This window comes from Mustela lutreola, chromosome 1 (genome assembly GCF_030435805.1).
Source record: "Mustela lutreola isolate mMusLut2 chromosome 1, mMusLut2.pri, whole genome shotgun sequence".
In the NCBI taxonomy this organism is placed as follows: domain Eukaryota; kingdom Metazoa; phylum Chordata; class Mammalia; order Carnivora; family Mustelidae; genus Mustela; species Mustela lutreola.
In genome coordinates this window covers 242,203,003-242,225,291 of record NC_081290.1, presented here as the reverse complement: position 1 = coordinate 242,225,291, position 22,289 = coordinate 242,203,003, and the positions used below count along the sequence as shown (strand labels likewise).

At 35.3% G+C, this 22,289-nt stretch overlaps 1 protein-coding gene across 4 annotated transcripts in view; it reads right to left on the bottom strand.

The window, feature by feature from the left end:
* The window catches only part of USP47 (ubiquitin specific peptidase 47), a 112,551-nt gene that overhangs the window by 25,917 nt on the left and 64,345 nt on the right, over positions 1-22,289 (bottom strand). For all 4 annotated transcript variants that reach the window (XM_059136307.1, XM_059136316.1, XM_059136295.1 and 1 more), the window contains 6 exons: positions 7,589-7,684; positions 7,361-7,513; positions 4,854-5,021; positions 2,412-2,543; positions 1,906-1,982; positions 1,274-1,329 (listed from right to left, as the gene is read on the bottom strand). In XM_059136307.1, coding sequence (XP_058992290.1) covers positions 1,274-1,329; positions 1,906-1,982; positions 2,412-2,543; positions 4,854-5,021; positions 7,361-7,513; positions 7,589-7,684 — 682 coding nt within the window. The remainder of the gene's footprint in view (positions 1-1,273; positions 1,330-1,905; positions 1,983-2,411; positions 2,544-4,853; positions 5,022-7,360; positions 7,514-7,588; positions 7,685-22,289) is intronic.

The window sequence follows — 22,289 nt, the reverse complement described above, 5'->3', positions numbered from 1 at the left end:
TGGAAACATCTCGAATGCTGGGTGCCACAGATACACAAACTACAAACCTGACTCTGCTTACACCTTAGACAAGTTAATCTTTGGGGTATTGTTTCTCTATCTGTAAAGTCAGAATGACTACTCTGAAATATCTATTCTGAAATGATTTTGTTATAATTTTCTTTCACCTCCATTAATTCTATAGTAAATTACTGAGCAGCCACTATATGATAGACCCTGGACTCTGGGTTATCATTAATGAAAAGACAAATTAAGTCTTAAGCCTTGTACCAACTGAATTCACAATCTAATGAGGGTTTACAAAAATGTAAACAAAAACATTATGCTATAAAATAGATTTTACAGTATGGTAGTTGCTAAACAAAGGAAATATGTTGAAATCAAGGACAATGATTGTAAAAATTACGAAAAGAATGTGAGCAACATATAACCTGTGTATATATCTAAAGATACATTCACATACCCCTACTTATTTACAATACTGCTTCAGTTGGAGTCAGTGTTAAGAAAAAAGGGGAACTGCAATTTTTTAAATTAATAGTAAAAAAGAGGAAAAAAAAGACAAACCCTCATGCTTGTATATAGGATTATTTTGGGGCTTCTCAATATAACTGACATATAATAAAGGATGCAAACTAGAATCATAAAACTTTATTTGCTTTTTAAAGCAAATAAGCAAAATTAATTCTAGTTCTTGGAAACATTTCTAGAGTGGTAAGTCAGAAGTTTACTTCACTTGGGGTCCCTACTCAAAGCATTTACATACTAAAATACTCTAAAAACATAATTTAAAAAAAGCAGTAACAGCTAAATTTGAGTTTTTACTACGTATTAGACATGATGCTAAATGCTAAAAATATGTTATCTCATTTAACTTTTCATTACAATCCTATAAAATACTGTAACTATCCCTATTTCACAGATGTGAAAAGTAAGATTTAGGAAAGTTAAATAACTTGTTCTAGGCCATCTAGAGGGCAAGTTAGGAACATTACACACGTCTGGGGGTTATCACTGAATACAATCTCACTGCAAATAAATATCCAATTTTTCTATATAGAGCAAATTTTGTGTCTTAGTGTATTAAAAAAATTTCAACTTTTTTCCAAGTGTTTTTACCACGTGGTATTATCTCATAACAGTCTTTATAATTAATTTTTCTAGGCATAAAAAAACTTAACTGTCCTATCATTTAAAAGGAGTTATCTGGGTTTGCAAAACTTGCAAAAGAAATTAGTACATATTAAAATCAAATAACTACATGTTAACATACTTGCATTTCGTGCTGGATCCTTCAGTCTATATATCAGCATATATGCATTTGTGGAGCTAGTAGAAATATAAAAAAAATTAATGTCACCCAAAAGGAGACTGTAAAGGTTCCACTTCCTAGCACCAAATATATATATATATATATATATATATATATATATATTTTTTTTTTTTTTTTTTAAGTAGTTTTTTGTTGTTTCAAACAACTAGAAAACCACATAACTGGTCTTAGATTCAAACTTAAAATATTCCAGAAAACAAAAGGACAATCTACTTTGCTCTTCCCGAAGGAATTCTGAGAAGATTCCACATTTCCTCTTGGTAACACAGTTAAGTCTTCAAAAAACCTGTATCCTAGAACAATTACTACAGTTAAGTCAGGAGTCAGCACATTTCTTCTGGGCCATATCATCTGTGTTGCAGTTACTTAGCGGTTGTTGAGGGAAAAGATAAACACGTAATACTTAAGTTTAATGGTGTTCCAATAAAACTTTATTTCCAAAAACTGGAGGCGGGCAGGGTTTGGTCCATGGGTTATAGTTTGCTGACCCCTGGGTTAAATCTCTTTAACGGTAAAAAATGTTGAGAAGCTGTAATTAATTTATAAACAGTACAAATTAGGAAGTTATTTACCTTGCAAAAGCACTTGAGTAATACCCTCTGCTTCCTGAAGATCCACCATGTGTTTTCTTAATGTCCTCTTGGGTTATCTAAAAAGTTGTTATGTTATTTACCTTTCTGTAAAATCTATAACACCATTATCTCTATGTCAACAAGTAAGCCTGTTTTTAACTGCAGACTTAAATGGGCCATACAATTACCAATTCATAAAATTTAATCAGAATCAGTGCCTACTACCAGCTAGTCAGTTCTAGTGCTCCTCACGAGGTAGCTCGCATGACGGCTCAGGGATAAAAAAAAAAAAAAAACCAAAAAGAAACTGGCATTCTGTCTCTAGAAACACTTGGCAAGCCTCAAACAAAACAAAACAAAAGAGGTAACAATGAAAACAAAGTAGGAAATTTACTGAAAGGAAAAGGAAAAACAAACTAAGTCTCCCATTTTTAATAAACACTGCTGTTGATCTGAAACACCCATATTCCTGTCTCTGAGAATAATCTTAAGCAACCCGTCCTTACCCTGCTGACATGCTGATCATTGAAGCTGTACCACTGTTCATCGCTGAATGACTTTATACAAGCATAGTAATGGCCACCAGCAGCACTCCCTGAATGAACCATAACGGAGAAGAGCTCATAGATCAAGGAATTCTAAGGAGGGGAAAAAAAGAGTAACTCAGAGAAGGGGAAAAATATAAAATCCTTATTTGTTATTTCCTATTCTCTGCTAATACACAATAAAATAACATGTTAGTTGTCCTAGATATCTATTGTAGGTAGCTAAGGTATCCTTTAAGGTAATTAAAATGGAAAGTCACTACATCTATAGTTTTATATTATCACAGTTTTATTCAGTGCATTCCTTCACATTTTAATTATGTTATAACCTCTGGAACTATGCATATCTGAAAAAGTGTTATTTTTTTTTTTTTTTAAAGATTTTATTTATTTATTTGACAGAGAGAAATCACAAGTAGATGGAGAGGCAGGCAGAGAGAGAGAGGGAGGGAAGCAGGCTCCCTGCCGAGCAGAGAGCCCGATGCGGGACTCGATCCCAGGACCCTGAGATCATGACCTGAGCCGAAGGCAGCGGCTTAACCCACTGAGCCACCCAGGCGCCCTGAAAAAGTGTTATTTATGTAAAAAGAAAATAACAGTTTGAAATGTTATCTGTTTATTTTAAAGATTTTATTTTTTTGACAGAGAGATCACAAGTAGGCAGAAAGGCAGGCAAAGAGAGAGAGGGGGAAGCAGGCTCCCCACTGCTCAGTGGGGAGAGCCCGATGCGGGGCTCAATCCCAGGACCCTGAGATCATGACCTGAGCCAAAGGCAGAGATTTAACCCACTGAGCCAGCCAGGCACCCCAAAAGTTTGAAATTTTAGAAGCAGGTACTAAATAGAAGACTGTTCTGATATGTACAGGCAAGATCAAGGACTCCCAATTAACACAGTTGTTTTTATTCAAGCGAAGTAATTCCATTTTCTTTGCGAAAGAGCTGAGCGATATAATGATTTAGAACATCTTCTAATGTATTTATGTAATATCTGTGATACCGTGATCTCCTGATCTGGTATCTCTCAAGATGGGTTAAACATTAGAAAATCAATCTATGTAATACAGGCTAAAGAAGAAAAATTACATGATCCTATCAACTGACTCCAAAAAAGCATGTCACAAAATCCAATACCCATTCATAATAAAAATTCTCAACAAACTAGGAAGAGGAAGACCTCCTCAACTTGACAAAGAACACCTACTAAAAAACCCCTAGAACCAACAACATACTTAATGGTAAGAAATAGAACACCTTCCCCCTGAGATTAGGAACAAGGCAAGAATGTCCTTTCTTACCACTCTTTTTTTTTTTTCTTTCTTACCACTCTTACTCAACCCTGTGTAAGAAGTCCTATGTACTGTATGTAGTAAGACCAAAAAAATAAAATAAAACAAAATAAAAAAAAAAAATAAAAAAATCGTTCATGTAGGAAAACAGACAGGGAACAGTTTGCCAACCCATGCTTGAATACAATGCTTTTCAGATTAAGTTATAATGTATCCACTATATTATTCATTATATAGCAATTCATGATCATCTATCTGCCCTAAAACAGATAATTTTAAAAGGTAAAGACAATGATAGTGGTTAGAATAATGGTCTTGGTCTAAAAATAGATTAATGCAAGAGATACTTCACTCTTAAATACTGTCTAAAAAACCTATTTAATATGACTCTGCAAGACTTGAATTACTGATCAGTTTTCAGGCTAGTGATTCATAATTCACACATGCTGAAGACATCTGACCTGTGTTTCTTCCCTCAATAAGGCAGATTATATGAATGTGAAAGAAATAGTTTGATAAAATCTTAAAAATCACTGGCACGGTGACATAAAAGGTTTTTACAATAAAAATTATCAAGTTTGGTAGTTGTCAAATTATAAATCATGGAACTATACCATTTTTTAAAATGCCTTAAGGGCTGCCATGGGGGAGGGAAGAGAGGCTGAGGGCTCTGGCTTTCCCCTAACTCTAAAGATCAGTTCTATAATTATTTCATCATAAGGAGTTCACAGCCAGAATTTTTTAAATCAACAGATCTAGCTGAATACTTTCGTTTTGCTTTCTGAGAAAACTATGATAGAAGATTGAGAGGCCTGGTGCGACTTTAAAGGCAGAAGTGGTTTCCGGACCACTAGGCACCCTTTCCACACCACCACCGAGCTTGGTTCCGTAGCTACATTTCAGTCTCCCAGAAATTCATGCTCCTACCTATAAGGACCTTTTCCTAAAGTTTAATATGATCACATATATGCATAAACACAGCTTTAAAACAAATCTTTACTTTTCAAAAATTACTTCTCCTAAAGAGAGTTTATTGGTCACAACAGTTATAGAATTAAACAGCAGCTTGGAGATTATCTTATTCTTTCAGCTAAAACCCACAAACTATAAAAGGTACCTTCTCAAGTCCAGGTTTTGAAATCTTTTCAGTTCCACTATTACTTTCAAGGCAGATCCCTTCATCGACACCATCATCATTCGAGAAATCATTGCTCATCTGATCACTGTGACAACTGCCTTCATTTTCTGCCCCACTGTCAGTGCAACTTTCAGTCTGAGGGGATTTCTTAATAAAACATAATTATTTACAATTATAAGCTAAGTAAAGGGAAAACATATAGTCAGTAATATTTTTTATCTATATGCTAAGTTCACGTACATGTAAGTTCATATAAGTTCAGATATCATTAATATCATTAATATCTGAACTTCATGTAAGTTTTTCATGTAAGTTCAGATATTATTAATAAGTATTTATTTTAAATAAATTTAATCTTCTCTTGAGTCCTTAAATAAAATTATACCAAAACAGCGTATTTAAAAGCACCTCTATTAATGTCCTTAAAATTCAATGACAATGAATTAGTGAGTCAGAATTCTAATTAAACCCCATTTATACTGGTTGTGGTGAAAAAATAATGAATACTGTTATGCTGAAAATAAATTAATTAAAAAAAAACCATTTATGTTTATAGTTACAAAGTAACAATATAAATTACCATTTCCTTCACTAAAATCTATAAAAGCAGAGAACCTAAGTGCCAAAATGAGCTTTTGTTCTCAAATCCCCAAATCTTATCATTTCTTTTCTTGAACAAGAAGTTCGATTTAGTCCATATACACTATGAAGTATTATGCCTCCATCAGAAAGGATGAATACCCAACTTTTGTAGCAACATGGACGGGACTGGAAGAGATTATGCTGAGTGAAATAAGTCAAGCAGAGAGAGAGTCAATTATCATATGGTTTCACTTACTTGTGGAGCATAACAAATAGCATGGAGGACATGGGGAGTTAGAAAGGAGAAGGGAGTTGGGGGAAATTGGAAGGGGAGTTGAACCATGAGAGACTATGGACTCTGAAAAACAATCTAAGGGTTTTGAAGGGGCGGGGGGTGGGAGGTGATGGGTACTATAGAGGGCATGGATTGCATGGAGCACTGGGTGTGGTGCAAAAATAATGAATACTGTTATGCTGAAAATAAAAAATAAATTAAAAAAAAGTTCGATTTATCACTGTGCTATTACAGACAATTAGAAAGAAAAACGACATTGTACCTATCCTCAAGAACTTTATATTCTAGTGCACAAGAGGTGGAACTGTAATGACAAAAAAATCTTCATACTCTTTCATGCTTTCAAGATTTTTAAATCCCTCTCATGCCAGTTTTATTTGAAGGAATCTACTTCCTAGAAATCTCCAAACAACTCCTTGCCCCCTTTTCCTTTAATATTTAATATATACACCTAAAAATGTTTTTATTTAAAAAGCTTGAGAATTCTTCTCTAAGATGTCGGCTCTTATAAATTGTACAGAATTTCCTAAATTAACCAAGCAATATATAATAATAAGCGCCAACATCTGCCAAAAACTTTGTTGTGGGGACTGCATCTAACATACAGTCTTGGTCCCCCAACAAAGTTTGGTTCAAAGTGAAAACCAACTCTAGAACTCTATGCTAAGTCCAAAGAGCTCAATCCTGACATTCCTTTAGGCTGGAACATCTCTTCTCCCCACAAATGGCTCCTGAACTTCCTAAAAGTTCCTGTCAAATTATATCTAGTTTTATTTGTAAAAGATCCCCTTTTACAAGGCATGTATTAGGTTTATGTGGAAACCCAATTCAATACTGACTGATCTCTGTTGGTGTAGGAGTCCTATAAAGACCAAGTCTACTTTGCTTTCCTTGCTGTTGTTTTCTTTAAGATTTTATTTATTTATTTGAAAGACAGAGAGCGAGAGTGAGAGAGAGCATGAGCGGGAGGAGAGGCAGATGGAGAGGGAGAAGCAGACTCCCCACTGAGCAGGGGTCCCAATGTGGTGCTCAATCCTAGGACCCTGGGATCATGACCTGAGCAGAAGGCAGAGGCTTTAACCCACTGAGCCACCCAGGTGTCCCTAGAGGGGCTAAATTGTAATTGAGAATAACTCAGAAACCTTAATCCTTGAAAAAGACACTAAGACAAATATAAGAAATTAAGGCCATGCTACCTAATTTGCTCATTTTGTCACTTAAATATTTGTTCTGTGTTTATTTTGTATCAGAAACACAATGCAGCCCATCTCTAGATTAGTTTGTTTCACTTAGAAAATTATGAAACATGAGATTATTGCTCTAATTAAATAACTCCAGAGTTTAAGATTCTTTGTCTTTTCAAAGAGTATGTTATTCTGATCAAAAAAGAATATCTGAAATATAATTTATGGTGGACAAAATAAGCTTGTACAAATCTAGATCTTTTTATACAACTTGGCATTACAAAATATGGGAACAAAGGAACACCTTCTATCACAAAGATAGTCTAAAAGCCACCACTGTTGTTACCCCAGATAGCTCCCTAAAACACATGACCAACCAAAATGAATTAATATCTTTTAACAGAAAAAATGAATAAATATTTTACCTCATCTTCAACATCAATAAATGTACTCATATCTAGCTCCTCAGGAAATGTCATCCGATCATTCAATTTAATCCTGTGCATTGTTGTATAATCGAAATCAAACCTTTTCAACTGTAAGGTCAGCAGATAAGGGAAATGCAAAAACCGAAGACCCTAAAAAGAAAGGGACCTATTGAATATGGAAAATAATCTCAGATAACTTAGTATTAATTTCTACATGGCATCTACCTTTCGTGCATCACATTTCTTCTTACAACGTTCACAAAAATATTGATTTGGGCCATCCAGGATCTCTGGCTGAATAAATGCATGCAATGCTTCTTCCTAGTAAGAAAAAAAACAATTATTTTATAATTATTTAAAAATATTATAATGTTAATTACTAAGTCCTAAATATAAAAACTTGCAATTACCAAAATAGTCAGAAGTAGAATGGCTAGAAAACAAGGAACTCAAAATGCAAAAAGAAAGAAAAATTATCAATAGCAATATGTCATTATAAAAACTGAGCAACAAAATAATTGCCTTAGTTCTGCATGAAATCTGTCTTTTCTAGCATTACACATCAGTTTGTCATTTCTACCTAATTTTTACACTGACTTTATTTACATTGTTGAATTGGGCTAAATAATCAAATAAAGATCCTCTTTACATTAAAAATATGGTACTTCTTAGAAAAGTACATGCATCACTTCAATCTTCTTGTAAGACGAGACATTCATAAACTGTACAGTAAGTAACAGAACTCTGAAGAATTCACACTATCCATACACTAAAGAATCTAATAACCATCATTTACCACTATATTTAGCGTCAGTCCTTAATTCGCCACTGCACTAAAGATTGGAAAGCACTGGGCAACTTTCTCCCTGCATGTCAGATACTGCTCCAGCTGAAAATGCATGAGAGCTCCTCGAGTGTTCACCTAGTGGAACCATGTGGTTCTCTTTTCTCCATACAGCCTTAAGACAGAAGCAAGAAACTTAGTATGAATATTGTTGAAGAATCAGTGGGCATAAAATTTTTAATTTTTAATCACCGATTTTTCACAAATTGTAGTTAATACAATATGTAAGATTGTACTGTATAATCTCGTTTCATTTGTTGCTTTTTCTTCACACATGGTCTAATCAGAACTACTGAAAATATTTACTATATACAAAGAAAAATTTGTATCATTAAGACAAAATATCTTCAAATATATTTTTCTTTTGATTCAGAACATGTTACTCAAAAGATAAATAAAGGAGCTTGATCTGGCAAAATAAAATAGCTGACAACAAACTACTATGCACATATTGTTTGGTATAGCTCATTTTGGGATAAGAACAAAAAATATGAAAATATATTCAAAATACCTCTAACCTCAGCCATCTCCTATTTTGTTCTCAGAAACCCAAGGAAGCAAGGGGGCTGAGGGTTGGGGTTGGGGTGGGGAAGAACCAAACAGTGGGGTTTTTTCCACATGACCAAGCAATTTACTGGAGGTCACGGAAAGGGGCACATTCAGAATGATTTTTTTCCCCTTAAAGTGTGTTTAAGCAAGAAAAAGGCAAATCCTGTAAAAGCATAACACAGAAAAAGCAGCCATATAGGTAGCTTAGCATAGACTGGTATCAAATTAGTCAAGCTTTCCAAACAGAAACTAAACTGTAAAACACTCAATACCTTAACAAAACAAGGGGAAGTATGTAGAGTAAGAAAATTATGTAACTCAAATTCTACCTTCCTAAACTGTGTGTACCAATTTCTGGCTAGAGTTCGTATCTAGCACTCTCTTTTTCAATTGTTTTAAGTTAAAATTCAAAGAAAGGTTTAAAGCACAGAAAACACCCATAATTTACTCAGACTCACCAACTTTTAATATTTTGCTACCCTTGCTTTACCATTCTCCCACCCCCACACACATCATGTATTTTTCTGAAGCATTTGAGAATATGTTTACATATCATGCTTTTCCTCCTAATCTATGTCACTTTTTAAGAGTAAGGATGTTCTTACATAAACAACAGAGTTATTAAACTCAGGAAAATTTAAGATTGATAAAGTACTTCTGCAATATTCCAATTTTGTTAACTGTCCCAATCCTAAAAATGCATTTCTCCCCATCCAGTAAAGAACTGAATCCAGGATCACAGATTACATTTGGCTAACTCTTCAGATTCATTCTGTCTGAACAGTTCCAAAGCCTTTTTTCCTTTCAAGACATAGTTTTTGAAGGTGGCCAGTATTTTATAAAATGTCTGCAATTTGGGTTTGTCTGATGTTCCTTATCTTTAGGTTCAAGTTCTATGTATTCCTTGCTAGACTACCACTTAAGTTATGAGGTGTCCTAAGAGGATCACAGTCACAGGCCATGATATCTCCAACCTCCTTACCCGTGAAATGAACTTTAATAACCTGGTCAAAGTGTTACCCAGCTTCTCCACTACGTACTGGTTATCTCCTTGCAGCTAATATGTAATCTATAAGGAGATACTTGGGAAACCATGCAAAAATCCTGTCTCTTAAACTTTCCACCCCAGATTTAGCATCTACAAATGGATTCTTCCTTAAACCAAATTGTAATGTTTTATGAGTCAACTTAAAAATCTTTTTTTTTAGTAGGCAACTTAAGTCCATTCATATTTAATATGATGCTTTCTGTTTCATCTAAATTAGTTTATTATAATAACTATGTGTATTAAGTAATATTTACTGTGTTCTCTCCAAATAGTGCGTTTTGCTACCTTTTACATTTTCCTTTGGTATTTAGGAACGTTAGTAATTTTGTTCTAGTGTATTTATCCTTTTGTTAATGCCCTTAATCATTTAGTACCTGGTTTGCCAGTTTTATGTTATCCTTTGTCTCCTACCCATTCTATGGGTAGCAGTACATGATCTCATTCTACTTTCCTTTACTCCCCCTCTTTCCCTTTTTTGAGTGTATTCCCTTTACTCCATTTCACATAGAACATGCTATTCTTCTACCTATGCCCCCACCCTGTTTCATTTATTCCTCATTTCTATAATTTAATATATTAAGTGCTCATAGCCCTTTTGCTGAAGCTTGTCTGGGCTGGAGATCTCCTCATTGAATAGAGCTTATTCCCTAGAAAACTCAAGAAGGGTTCATGGTTACAATATTGCATAAGTTCTCCAATGTTCAAGAATGGAATCATTCACTCTCGTCACAACTGAAGAAAAACTTGGCTAGATGTCAAATCCTTGGCCTGTACTTTCTTTCCTTGAATTTCTGGAAGCTGCTATTCTGCTGCCATGATTTGCATGCTGCTCTTCCTAATTATGATATCAGCCCAATTTACCTTAAAGTTTAACAGTTTATCAAAATATGAGTTGATTATTCTTTTTTCCAAGTACATGGTAGGTCCTTCAAAAGTAGACTTAAATTTCCCTTACTCCTGGGAAGTTTTCTTGGCTTGTATATCCTAAGTTCTGTTCTACATTGTTTTTATTTTTCAGGCTCCCAGTTATTTTAGAGATCCTTTGCCAGTCCTTCCTTTCTTTTTCTCTGAGATCCTTTTTACTTTCTCTCATTTTCATTGGATGGCCCTCTTTAGATTTCCATTCCATTCTATTCTCTTGAGCATTTTATAGTTTATTCTTCATTTCAAACATAGTTTGGTCTTTTTCTTCAACTTCTTTTCTGAGTTTTATCAATTTATATTGCATTTCCTGGTTTTTGTTTTTGTTTTTGAATCCATCTCTCTCCTTTAATTTTTGGATACCAGGTTTCGTTTGAGACTACTTCACTTAGTCTGGAGTATTGTGTTACATGTTTCTACTGTGTGGTTCTTTTCCTGAGGGCTTTTTTGGCAGGGTGGATTTTCACCAGCTGAAATGTTTTAATACGTATTTTCTGTTTTAACAGTGGTGCCATGTAAATTTGATTCCCATCCCCCACCCACCCCATCATTCTTTGGACAGCATTCTTTAGTTTGAGAGTACCTCAAACTAAAGTTTGAGTACCAGGTACCTTGCAGTACCTGGTGAACTGCAGTTTCATAAATGGGTGATGGGAGTGCAAAGCAAAGCTTAGGGTCATTTTTCATTCTGCAGGACACTTAACTGTTCTCCTTCTCCTTATTTTCTCTTCACCACTGTGAATCAGATGCATCATGCTTCCCTATTTCTCTCCCAGAGGCAAAATTCTTCTAAGGATGCCACTTCTCACTCTAGAACTCTTTCCCTGTAGCTGGTGCTATAATATACCCAAGTCCTGGTTGGCACTCGCTCTTTTGGCATGTACTATTGTACTTGTGACCTTTGTCTTTGTTTGTTTTGTCCTTCAACCTCTTCTATTTCATAGTCTTGAAGCAGCAGTAGAAGCTTTGTTGGAACTTGGTGATTATTTTGCTACCTACAGGTAATTTGAGGTTTATGGTGTTCTGTCTCCCAGTAATGCAGAATTTATGGGTTATTTGGGTTTTATCTATGTTCCTTTTAGTCTCTGGTTTTTGGAGAGAATGTGTAGAGATATACAGATTCAGGAGACCACCATTATCCTTCAAACTCAGAAAGCAGTTAAAACCGTATTAGAGTATTTCCTATAGCTTCCTTATTCACTTTTTAACAAGCTGGCTCCAGGTTAATCATAAATAAGATCAGACAGTTATAAAAATTAGCTTCAATTCATTGAAGAAATAAATTACATGAATGATGGGATAATGTGGCTTTATACATTTATCTTCACCTTAATGTGATGTAGATTATGAAAAACCACGCCAAACTGTATTTTACATATTAAAAAACAAGCTATGGATCACAAAAATGGGAAAAATACTACAAATACTGTACCATTATTAATATACACAAAGTATTTTGCTCTGGTTACCAACAGCTGTCCTCTTAAGTATGCTAAATTACTCATGTATCATGCTTCTAAACTAGCTTTGGGTTGACTGTGTTGTTTTTCATCATTCCAGAGTGAAGATAATAGATTTATTTTATACAGCTTAATCCTATTATATAAAATCTAATTTGTACTTTTTTTTGGAGTTTATTTATTAACATAAGGTGTATTACTAGCCCCAGGGATACAGGTCTATGAAATGCCAGGTTTACACACTTCACAGCACTCACCATAGCACATACCTTCCCCAATGTCCACAACCCAACCACCCTCTCCCTATCACCCCCCCCCCACCGCAACCCTCAGTTTGTTTTGTGAGATTAAGAATCTTTTATGGTTTGTCTCCCTCCAATCCCATCTTGTTTCATTTATTCCTTTCCTACCCCCCAACCCCCCACATTGCCTCTCAAATTCCTCGTATCAGGGAGATCATATTAATTGTCTTTCTCTGACTTATTTCACTAAGCGTTAATACCCTCTAATTCTATCCACATCATCGCAAATGGCAAGATTTCATTTCTTTTGATGGCTGCATAGTATTCCATTTTGTGTGTGTGTGTGTGTATGTGTGTGTGTGTGTATCACATCTTCTTTATCCATTCATCTGCTGATGGACATCTAGGTTCTTTCCATAGTTTGGCTATTGTGGATATTGCTGCTATAAACAGCCAGGTGCATGTGCCCCTTCGGATCACTACATTTGTATCTTTGGGGTAAATACCCAGTAGTGCGATTGCTGGGTCATAGGGTAGCTCTATTTTCAACTTTTTGAGGAACCTCCATGCTGTTTTTCAGAGTGGCTACACCAGCTTGCATTCCCACCAACAGTGTAGGAGGGTTCCCCTTTCTCCATAGCCCCGGCAGCATCTGTCATTTCCTGACTTGTTAATTTTAGCCATTCTGACTGGTGTGAGGTGGTATCTCATTGTGGTTTTGATTTGTATTTCCCTGATGCCGAGTGATGTGGAGCACTTTTTCATGAGGCTGTTGGCCATCTGGATGTCTTCTTTGCAAAAATGTCTGTTCATGTCCTCTGCCCATTTCGTGATTGGATTATTTGTTCTTTAGGTGTGGAGTTTGGTAAGTTCTTTCTAGATTTTGGATACTAGCCTTTTATCTGATATGTTAATTTGCATATTTTTTAGACTGTAATTTTCAGAGTTCAGAACAGAACAAAGAGAATTCTTACATCATGAGTTATTATAATTGTACAGTTAATGAAGAAAATCTAGGCACAATGCAGTTATAAGGTATATCCAAGGAATGACACTGTGTATGAATTTTCATTTTTTTAAAACTCTTACCCTACATATGAAATTCTTTTCTCATCATTCAATTTTTTTTTTTTACTATTGTTATTTTGGGGCTTCTTTATATATTCTACATATCAGTCTGTTGTCAGATACATGGTTTGCAGATAAGGTTCTCCCAGCCTGTAGCTTCCCTTTCTATTCTTTTGTGGACTGTACTTTTGGTACCAAATCTAAGAATTCAGGGCTTAATCCTAGATCTGGAAGATTTTTTCCTCTTTTTTTTTTTTTTAAATAAAAGTTTATAAACTTTACATTTTTACATTTAAATCTATGATCCATTTTGAACATTTTTATACAAGGTGTAAGGTTTAAGTAGAAGTTCATTTCTGTGCATATGGATGTCCAATTATTCCATCACCATTTCTTAAAAGGTCCAGCCTTACTCCACTGAATCACTTTTGTGCCTTTCTCAAAAATCAACTGGGGCACACTCATACAAATCTATTTCTGGGTTTTCTGTTCTGTCCCATTTATCTACATGTCTACCCATCTACCAATACCACCTAATCTTGGTTCTGTAGCTCTATAATAAGTCTTATCAGGTAGACTGATTTCTTCTACTTTATTCAGTTTTTCCCCAAACTCTCAAGTCTAGCTATTTTTTTTTAAAATATTTTATTTATTTGAGAGAGAGACAGTGAGAGAGAGCATGAGCGAGGAGAAGGTCAGAGAGAGAAGCAGACTCCCCATGGAGCTGGGAGCCCGATGCGGGACTCGATCCCAGGAATCCAGGATCATGACCTGAGCCGAAGGCAGTCGTCCAACCAACTGAGCCACCCAGGTGTCCCTCAAGTCTAGCTATTTTTATTCCTTTGCCTTCTACATAAATTTTAGAATGTGCTTGTCTATATCATCAAAAAATCTTGCAGATTTTGAGAAGGCTTATTAAACAATAATCTTGGAGAAAACTGACATTTTTACTATGTTCAATCTTCTAATCAATGAGCACACTGTCTTTCCATTTATTTAAATATTCTTTACAGAATAAGTAGTTTCTTTTTAAGATTTTATATATTTAATTGACAGATAAGAGATCACAAGTAGGCAGAGAGGCAGGTGGGGGTGAGGGGAGTAGGCTCCCCACTGAGCAGAGATGGATGCTGCTGGGCTGATCCCAGGACCCTGAGATCATGACCTGAGCCAAAGGCAGAGGCTTAACCCATTGAGTCACCCAGGCACCCCTGAGAATTAGTAGTTTTTTGTACATAGGTCTTACACATACTTTGTTGCATTTACACCTAAGGCGTTTTTCCCCCCATGTTTGTAAATGGCATTGTATTTCGAATTCTTCTTTCCACATGCTATTTACTAGTATCCTGAAGTACAACTGATTATTTTATGTTTATCTCATACCCTCCGATATTGCTAAACTCACTTACTAGTTCTACAGGTTTTTGGTAGGTGCTTTGGGGTTTTCTACATTAAAAAATCATATTACCTAAAAAGGGGGGGCACTTTTATCTTCCTTTAATTGGAATGCCTTTTATTTCCTTATTTCCACTTCCTGCTTTACTGTCTGACTGGACTTCCAGTACTATACTGAGTAAGAGTGGTGAGGACAGACACCCTTGCTTAGAAACAACCTTGACATTCTAGAGGGAAAGCATTCAGTCTTTCATCATTAAATATTATGTTAGCTATAAGGTTTTTTTTGGTTTTTTCTTTTTTACCATGTTCTTTACCAAGCTGAGAAAATGACCCTCAATTACCAGTTCTCTGGGTTTTTTTTTTTTTGTTGTTTTGCTTTACTGTGAGTAGATACTGAATTTTGTCAAGTGTTTTTCCTGAGTCAAATGATGTGATGGTGTGAATTTTCTTGACTCAATATGGTAGATTACTCTAATTGATTTTTAAACATTGACCAGTTTTGAATTCCTGAAATGAACCCTTGGTCATGGCATTTAATTCTTTTTACATATTGCTTAATTCTACCTACTACTGTTTTGGTAAGAATATTCTTATCTGTATGAATTAAGGATACTGGCTTGCATTTTTGCTTTGTTTGGTTTTGTTTTCACTTTGTCTGGTTTAGTATCGAGATATGACTAACTTCATAAAATAAATTGGGAAGGGTTCCCTCTACTTCTGTTTTTTGAAAGAGATTGTGCAGAACTGGTACTCACTATTCTAAAATGTTTAATACCAGGATCCAGTGAAACCATCCCAACTTTGGAGACTTCATTTTTGAGAAATTTTTAATTATGTACACCTTAACAGTTATAGGGCTATTCAAATAACCTAATTCATACTGAATTATAGCTTGTGCTTTTTGAAGTATTGATTCATCTAAGATATCAAATTTATGTGTGCAGAGTTGTACCACGTGCATGATCTGTGGTACTCATTTTATTTCTAAAACTGTAAATTTTTGTCTTTTTCTTCTGGTCAGTCTTACTACATATAGGTATGTCCATTGTATTGATCTTTCAATAAAATTAGCTCTGTGTTTCATGATTTTCTCTTGTTTTTCTATTTTCAGTTTCACTGATTCTGCTTTCATTATCATGTCCTTCCTTCCGCTTGCCTTAGGTTACTTTTTTCCTTCCTTTTCCAGGTTGGCTGGAAGCTTAGATTACAGATTCAAAACTTCTTTTTTACCAACTTAAGAATTTTACTAAAGATAGAGCATTATTTAATGCTGTAAAGTTTCCCTCTCAGTACTATGTCTCAAAATTTTAACTGTGTTTTAGCTGTGTCTCAAAATTTTTGATCTATCTGCATTTTCATTAATTTCAAAGTATTTTATTGTTATTAATTTTCCTCAAGGTCTCTTCTTAAATTTGGGGGTTATTTATGTGCACTGTGTATTTTGCAAGTGTTTGGTGGTTTTCCAGTTATGTTACTGTTACTGATTTCGAACTCGATTCTATCATTGTTGAAAAACACTCACTATGATTTTAATTCATTTAAATTTGTTGAGATTTATTTCATGGCCCAAGGTATGGTCCTTCTTGATATACAGTCTATTAAAAAGTGTGTACTCTGCTGTTGTTGAGTGGAACTAATTTTATAAACATCTATTAGATCCTGTTGTTGATGGCATTGTTGAGTTATTTGCTAATTTTCTGTCTAGAGGTTCTACCTATTAATTATTTACAGAGGGACATTAGAGTCTACAATTATAATTATAGATCTGTCAATTTCTCTTTTCATTTTGGGCAATTTTCCCGCATATATTTTTAGTTGCTATTTGGTAAATACACATTTAGGATTGTAGTCTCCTTGATGAACTAACCTTTTTATTATATTGCCACTATTTCTGGTAATTTTCTTTTCTCTAATGTCTACTTTATCTGATATTAATGTAGCCTTTAGCCTTGATTAATGTTTACATGATATAACATTTTTCCACCCTTTTACATTTCAGCCTGTCTATGCCAGTTTATTTGAAGGGAGTTTTTGTAGTGAGCATAGACAATTGGATCATGTTTTTAAATCTGATATGCAAATCTCTACCTCTTATTTGGTACAATTAGACCATTTACATGTAACTAAGACTGCTATTTTAGTTTTTTGCTTTCTTTCTCCTGCTTCCCTATGGATTACTTGAACATATTTTAAAAATTCTATTTTTATATATCTAGTTTTTTTGGAGTGTATCATTGGTTGCTCTCGGTTTATTACACACACATAACTTATCACTCTACTGGTGTCATCATTTTACCACTTCAAGTGAAGTACAGAAACATTACATCCCTTTATGTCCTTGTACCATCTCCCATTTATAATGTGATTGTCTTAAATATTTCTTCTACAGGGCGCCTGGGTGGCTCAGTGGGTTGGGCCGCTGCCTTCGGCTCAGGTCATGATCCCAGCGTCCTGGGATCGAGTCCCGCGTCGGGCTCTCTGCTCAGCAGGGAGCCTGCTTCCCTCTCTCTCTCTGCCTGCCTCTCCATCTACTTGTGATTTCTCTCTGTCAAATGAATAAATAAAAATCTTTAAAAAAAAATATTTCTTCTACATACATTTAGAATGATATCAAATAATGTTATAGTTTTGGAGGGACCATCAAATATAATTTTGGAAACTTAGGAGAACGAAAGCTTATTGTATTTACCCAGATTTTTAGTTTACCATGTTCTTTCTTCATTCCTAACATTCCTAGATGCCTTCCTTTTATTATTTCCTTTCTGTTCAGAGAATTTTCTTTAGCATTTTTTTTTTTTAATAAAGATTTTTATTTATTTATTTGACAGAGAGAAATCACAAGTACACTGAGAGGCAGGCAGAGAGAGAGAGAGGGAAGCAGGCTCCCTGCTGAGCAGAGAGCCCGATGTGGGACTCGATCCCAGGACCCCGAGATCATGACCCGAGCCGAAGGCAGCGGCTTAACCCACTGAGCCACCCAGGCGCCCCTCTTTAGCATTTTTTAAGGTGGGTCTACTGGTGGCGAATTTCCTCAGTGTTCCCTCACCCAGGGTGGGTCTTGATTTCCCCTTCATTCCTGAAGAATATTTTCACTGGGTATAAGACTCTAGTTGACAATGCTTTTCTTTCAACACTTGAAAAATGTGCCACTTTCTTCTGGTCTCCATAGTTTTTTATGACAAATTTGCTTATAAGAAATCAGAGTAACTCTACCCTGTAAGAAAAAGTATCTTTCTCTGCTGCTTTTAAGATATATCTTTGTCTTCAGTTTTCAGAAGTTTGACTATAATCGGAGTGATATAGAGTGAGTCTAACTTATCCTATATGGGGTGTACTCAGCTGCTTGGATCTATAGCTTTATGCCTTTTGCCAGATTTGGGAAATTCTTCCAGCTCTGCCTCTTTTTCCTCTGCTTCCAGGACTCCCAAGGGCACAAATCTTAGATCTTTTATTATAGTCCCAAAGGTCCTGAACTTCTGAAAATCTTTCTCCAGTCTGTTTTCTCTCTGCTGCTTACAATGGGCAATTTCTATTATTCTATCTTCAAGTTCAGGGATACTTTCTGCTGTCTCCTCCATTCCACTGTTGAGTCTATCCATCAAGTTTTTCACTTTGATATTGCATTTTTCAGTTCTAATTTCCCATTTTACTTTCCTTTTTATTTCTTCCCTGAGGGTTTTCTATTTTCTCATTTGTTTTAAATGGGCTTGGGACCTCCCACTGAAGTATTTCTATGACGACTGCTTTAAAATATTTGTCATAAATCTAACATCTTCATTTTGGTGTTCGTAGCCACTGAATGTCTCTTCTTTCATTCAAAATGAGATTTTACTGGTTCTCAGTACAGAGTATTTTTGTTTTGTTTTCTATTGAAACCTGGACATTTTGGGTATTTTGAAATTCTAGAACCCTATTTGAATCTTCTGGTTTACTGGCTTTGACAAAATTTCCTGCTTCATTACTACCAATGGGAGGAGAAATCCAGGTTTTCCTACTTGGCCTCTGCTAACATCTGAGATGAGTGTCTCTTCATTACGTGTTAGACAAGAGTTGACAGTCTGGCTTCTCAGTAGGCCTGCTGATACCATCTTGGCTGTGAGGGGAAGGAATGTCTCATTAGAGCTCCCCTGATAGCCTCCACTGACATTGTAAATAGGAGGGGGGTTGTCTCCTTATGGTTCAAAATGGCAAAAGTCCTGATTCTTCACTAGGTCTCTTTTGACATTAATGGGGCCAGAAAGAAGCATTTCCTTACTATGAGATGGGAGTGAAGGTGAGACTCCCCATGTGTCTCTAATGACAGTGAACTAGGAGAACAGGAAAGCAGTAGTGGGAAAGTCTGTTACTGCCTAGCAGGGATGAACCTCCTGGCTAGCTACTCAGCCTTCTCTGAAACCACCCAGGCAGGGGGCTGGAAAGCCCAGTTACAACTTCATGAATAGAAGTCTAGGCTCACCACTCAGTCTTGGCTGGCATGGGTTGAGATAGGGCCACATCTTTCTGTGGTCTTTGGCTAGAATGGAATGGGTACCATCTGAAAGTTTTCTGCCTTGCTAGGCTGTCCCTTTCCTGGTCTTTTGGCTGGAGACAGCAGGTTTTTCAGTCTATGCCTATTGCTATTTCTAAGATGCCAGCTTCTTCAGCTCTAAGTTTGGGCTATATTAGGCAAAAAGAAAACCCAGGGAACTCACCCCATGTCATTCCTTGAGTCCTGAGATCCCTAGTCTTTATGCCTTTTCTCCACCTTTCAGAGTCTTCTTGTGTTTTATTTTATATATAATGTTCAACTTTCAGTTGTTTTAGCAGGAGGAATAGGGCAATGTACATCTACTTCATCTTCCTGAAAGCAGAAGTCCCCACTTTTTAAACTGGTTCCCACTATGTCCAACCACATAAATTCCTGGAAAAATGAGGATAGATTCTGTGGAAGAGATCTTTCTTTACGTAATGCTTACGTATTTGGACAAATATAGACCACTCCACCATTCAAATGAATTATGTGGCTAAGCCGGACATTTAAGAATGTCCAAGTTATCTGTTAATTCAGGGTATGAATTAAACTTGTGCATACCAAATACTTGAAATGCTTATGATTTCACAAAGACTTATGAATTAAACAATTTTTCATCAAAACTTTAAAATAATCATTAAACCATGTTTACTTAGGGAACAGATGTCTTTCATATAATCTGGTTTTTCCAAAGACACTAAACGGAATGAAATAGCTAAACCCAATTTCAGACTTTTGAACACATTTTGTGATAATAAAGATATTCAAGTGTACTTACCTAATAGAATTAAAATATATGAAGAAAAAATGGTCTATTACAGTGCCCACTGCACAGAGTAGGCAACTCAATAAATACATTATATAACAAAGGAGAGCAATAAAAAGATAATGTCTAAAATTTATGGATAAATAGAAAAGCTCTTCCCTAGTTAATGCCAAATGTGAGGTTATATCATTTTTAATTTGTGAAATATGCTTTCATAGTTAACTGATAAAAATTATACTTCTACTTTTTATGTATAGCTAGCATGTATTTAAAACTATCTCATTATAAAAATATATTCTCAAATGTGGTTGGCAATAAGCAGAGTCAAGGTTTCTTTGATCATGAAATTCAGAGAGAGTGGTTTAGACAGCTCTAATCAATGAAAATAAAAGGTTCTAGTTACCTCACAAATCATTAGCAACAATTCTTTTTAAAGGTCACTAAAAGGAATTTTTCAGCCGACATTAATTTTTCAGGATTAAGGATATATGTAAAACAAGAGTAAATTATAACACGTTTTAGTATTGTCACTCACCCTCAACCTCCCAAGGACATAAACAGTGATGAAACAAAGTAGAGATAATCTTTAAATCACCTATTCTAGTGCAGAGCTTCCCACAATAGTTCCTCAGAATAGTATCCCTTAAAATAGTCACAAATATCCCAGAGGAAAAAAAAAAAGTTAGGTTAAGCATAGTTAAGCAAATTTCTCTAGTACAGGAATCCTCAGGGCATTTAAAATAAAATATGCATAGCAAATTTCCCAAAGACGATTACAGTTGCACTGTTTCCCAAATTTAATCAAAGAAGTCTTCTCTTAATTTTCTATTAAATCCTGTTGGAGATGAGTGTTAAACAGAAGTCAGTCTGAGAGGTAAGAGAGTGCCAAAAGAACCCTTAAATACTGATTCCCTACATGGCCAGGTAAAATGAAGACCAGAAATTTAATAAATAGCATAGTTATAATGACTAAAAAATAATTCAATGAACAAATTATGAAAAGCTTTTTTAAAACTGAGGGCGATTCCTAGCACTCATTAAAAAAGCAGTCTGCTATCAGTCATGCTGAAAGATGACCATAAACATTTATTATAAATGTCATAATGACAAATTAGCTAAATGCTATTTCCATTCGTATTTTAAGCTTAAATATCACTCAAGTTAATTTATTTGAACACGAAGATAAAACAAGTCTAGAAATTGGATGCTGCAGATGAAGGTTAATAAAACTTTAATTTTTAATAGAACCTTGCACTTAATTGCCTGAAATTAAGCATCATGTGTTAACCTCACTATATACACATATCTATTATATTGTGGCTCACTAAAAGAACCCAGAGTAAATTGAACACAGAATTATCGGTGTTGCATGTGTATGTACGTACATGTGATTATGTGTGTGCGCATATCCAATAAGACAAATATACCAGAGTCCGTGAATAAAAGTAGGAAAATAAATTTTAAAAGAGTTCAAGACAAATTAAGCAAAATATTATATGTAGTCTGAATAAGATTCAACCAGATTTTTATAATCCACATTTATACTTAATTCTTTTTAAAACACACAGAATTAACAAAATACACAATGGCAAGCAGTGATATAAAACTAATTTTAGATATTGTGTGATGATTTCTGTAGATTAAGAAACGTAGGTTATCGGTTTAGAATTCAGAAAACAATGGGAATTCACTTACCTCTAACTAAAGTTCTTTGAAGGTAGTATCCTCCTTAGAACCCCTATCTTGGGTAGTTCACCTGCTGTAATTTCCCCAAAGAGATTCCAACAAAGTCTAGCAAGTTTTAAGTGCCCTTCTGCAAGCCCTATTAGCGCATGTGTGTTATATAAACTTGCTTACATACTGCGTCATAGCTGTAACCTCCAATTCCCACTGAATCACCACCACCATCACTACCACCACCATTCATGTATCAATGGAGGACACCACCTTTGGAGAACTCCATTTGGAAATGTGTCTTTTTTCACTTCCCAGAAGTATCCTCCAAAGTGCCTCACTGCTAAATCTATAATGTAGTTGAGAGAGTGGTGGTAATTCGGCAGGCAAGAAAATGAGGACACAAAGATTTAGCTAAGCAATTGGACTTGATTACTCAAACACAG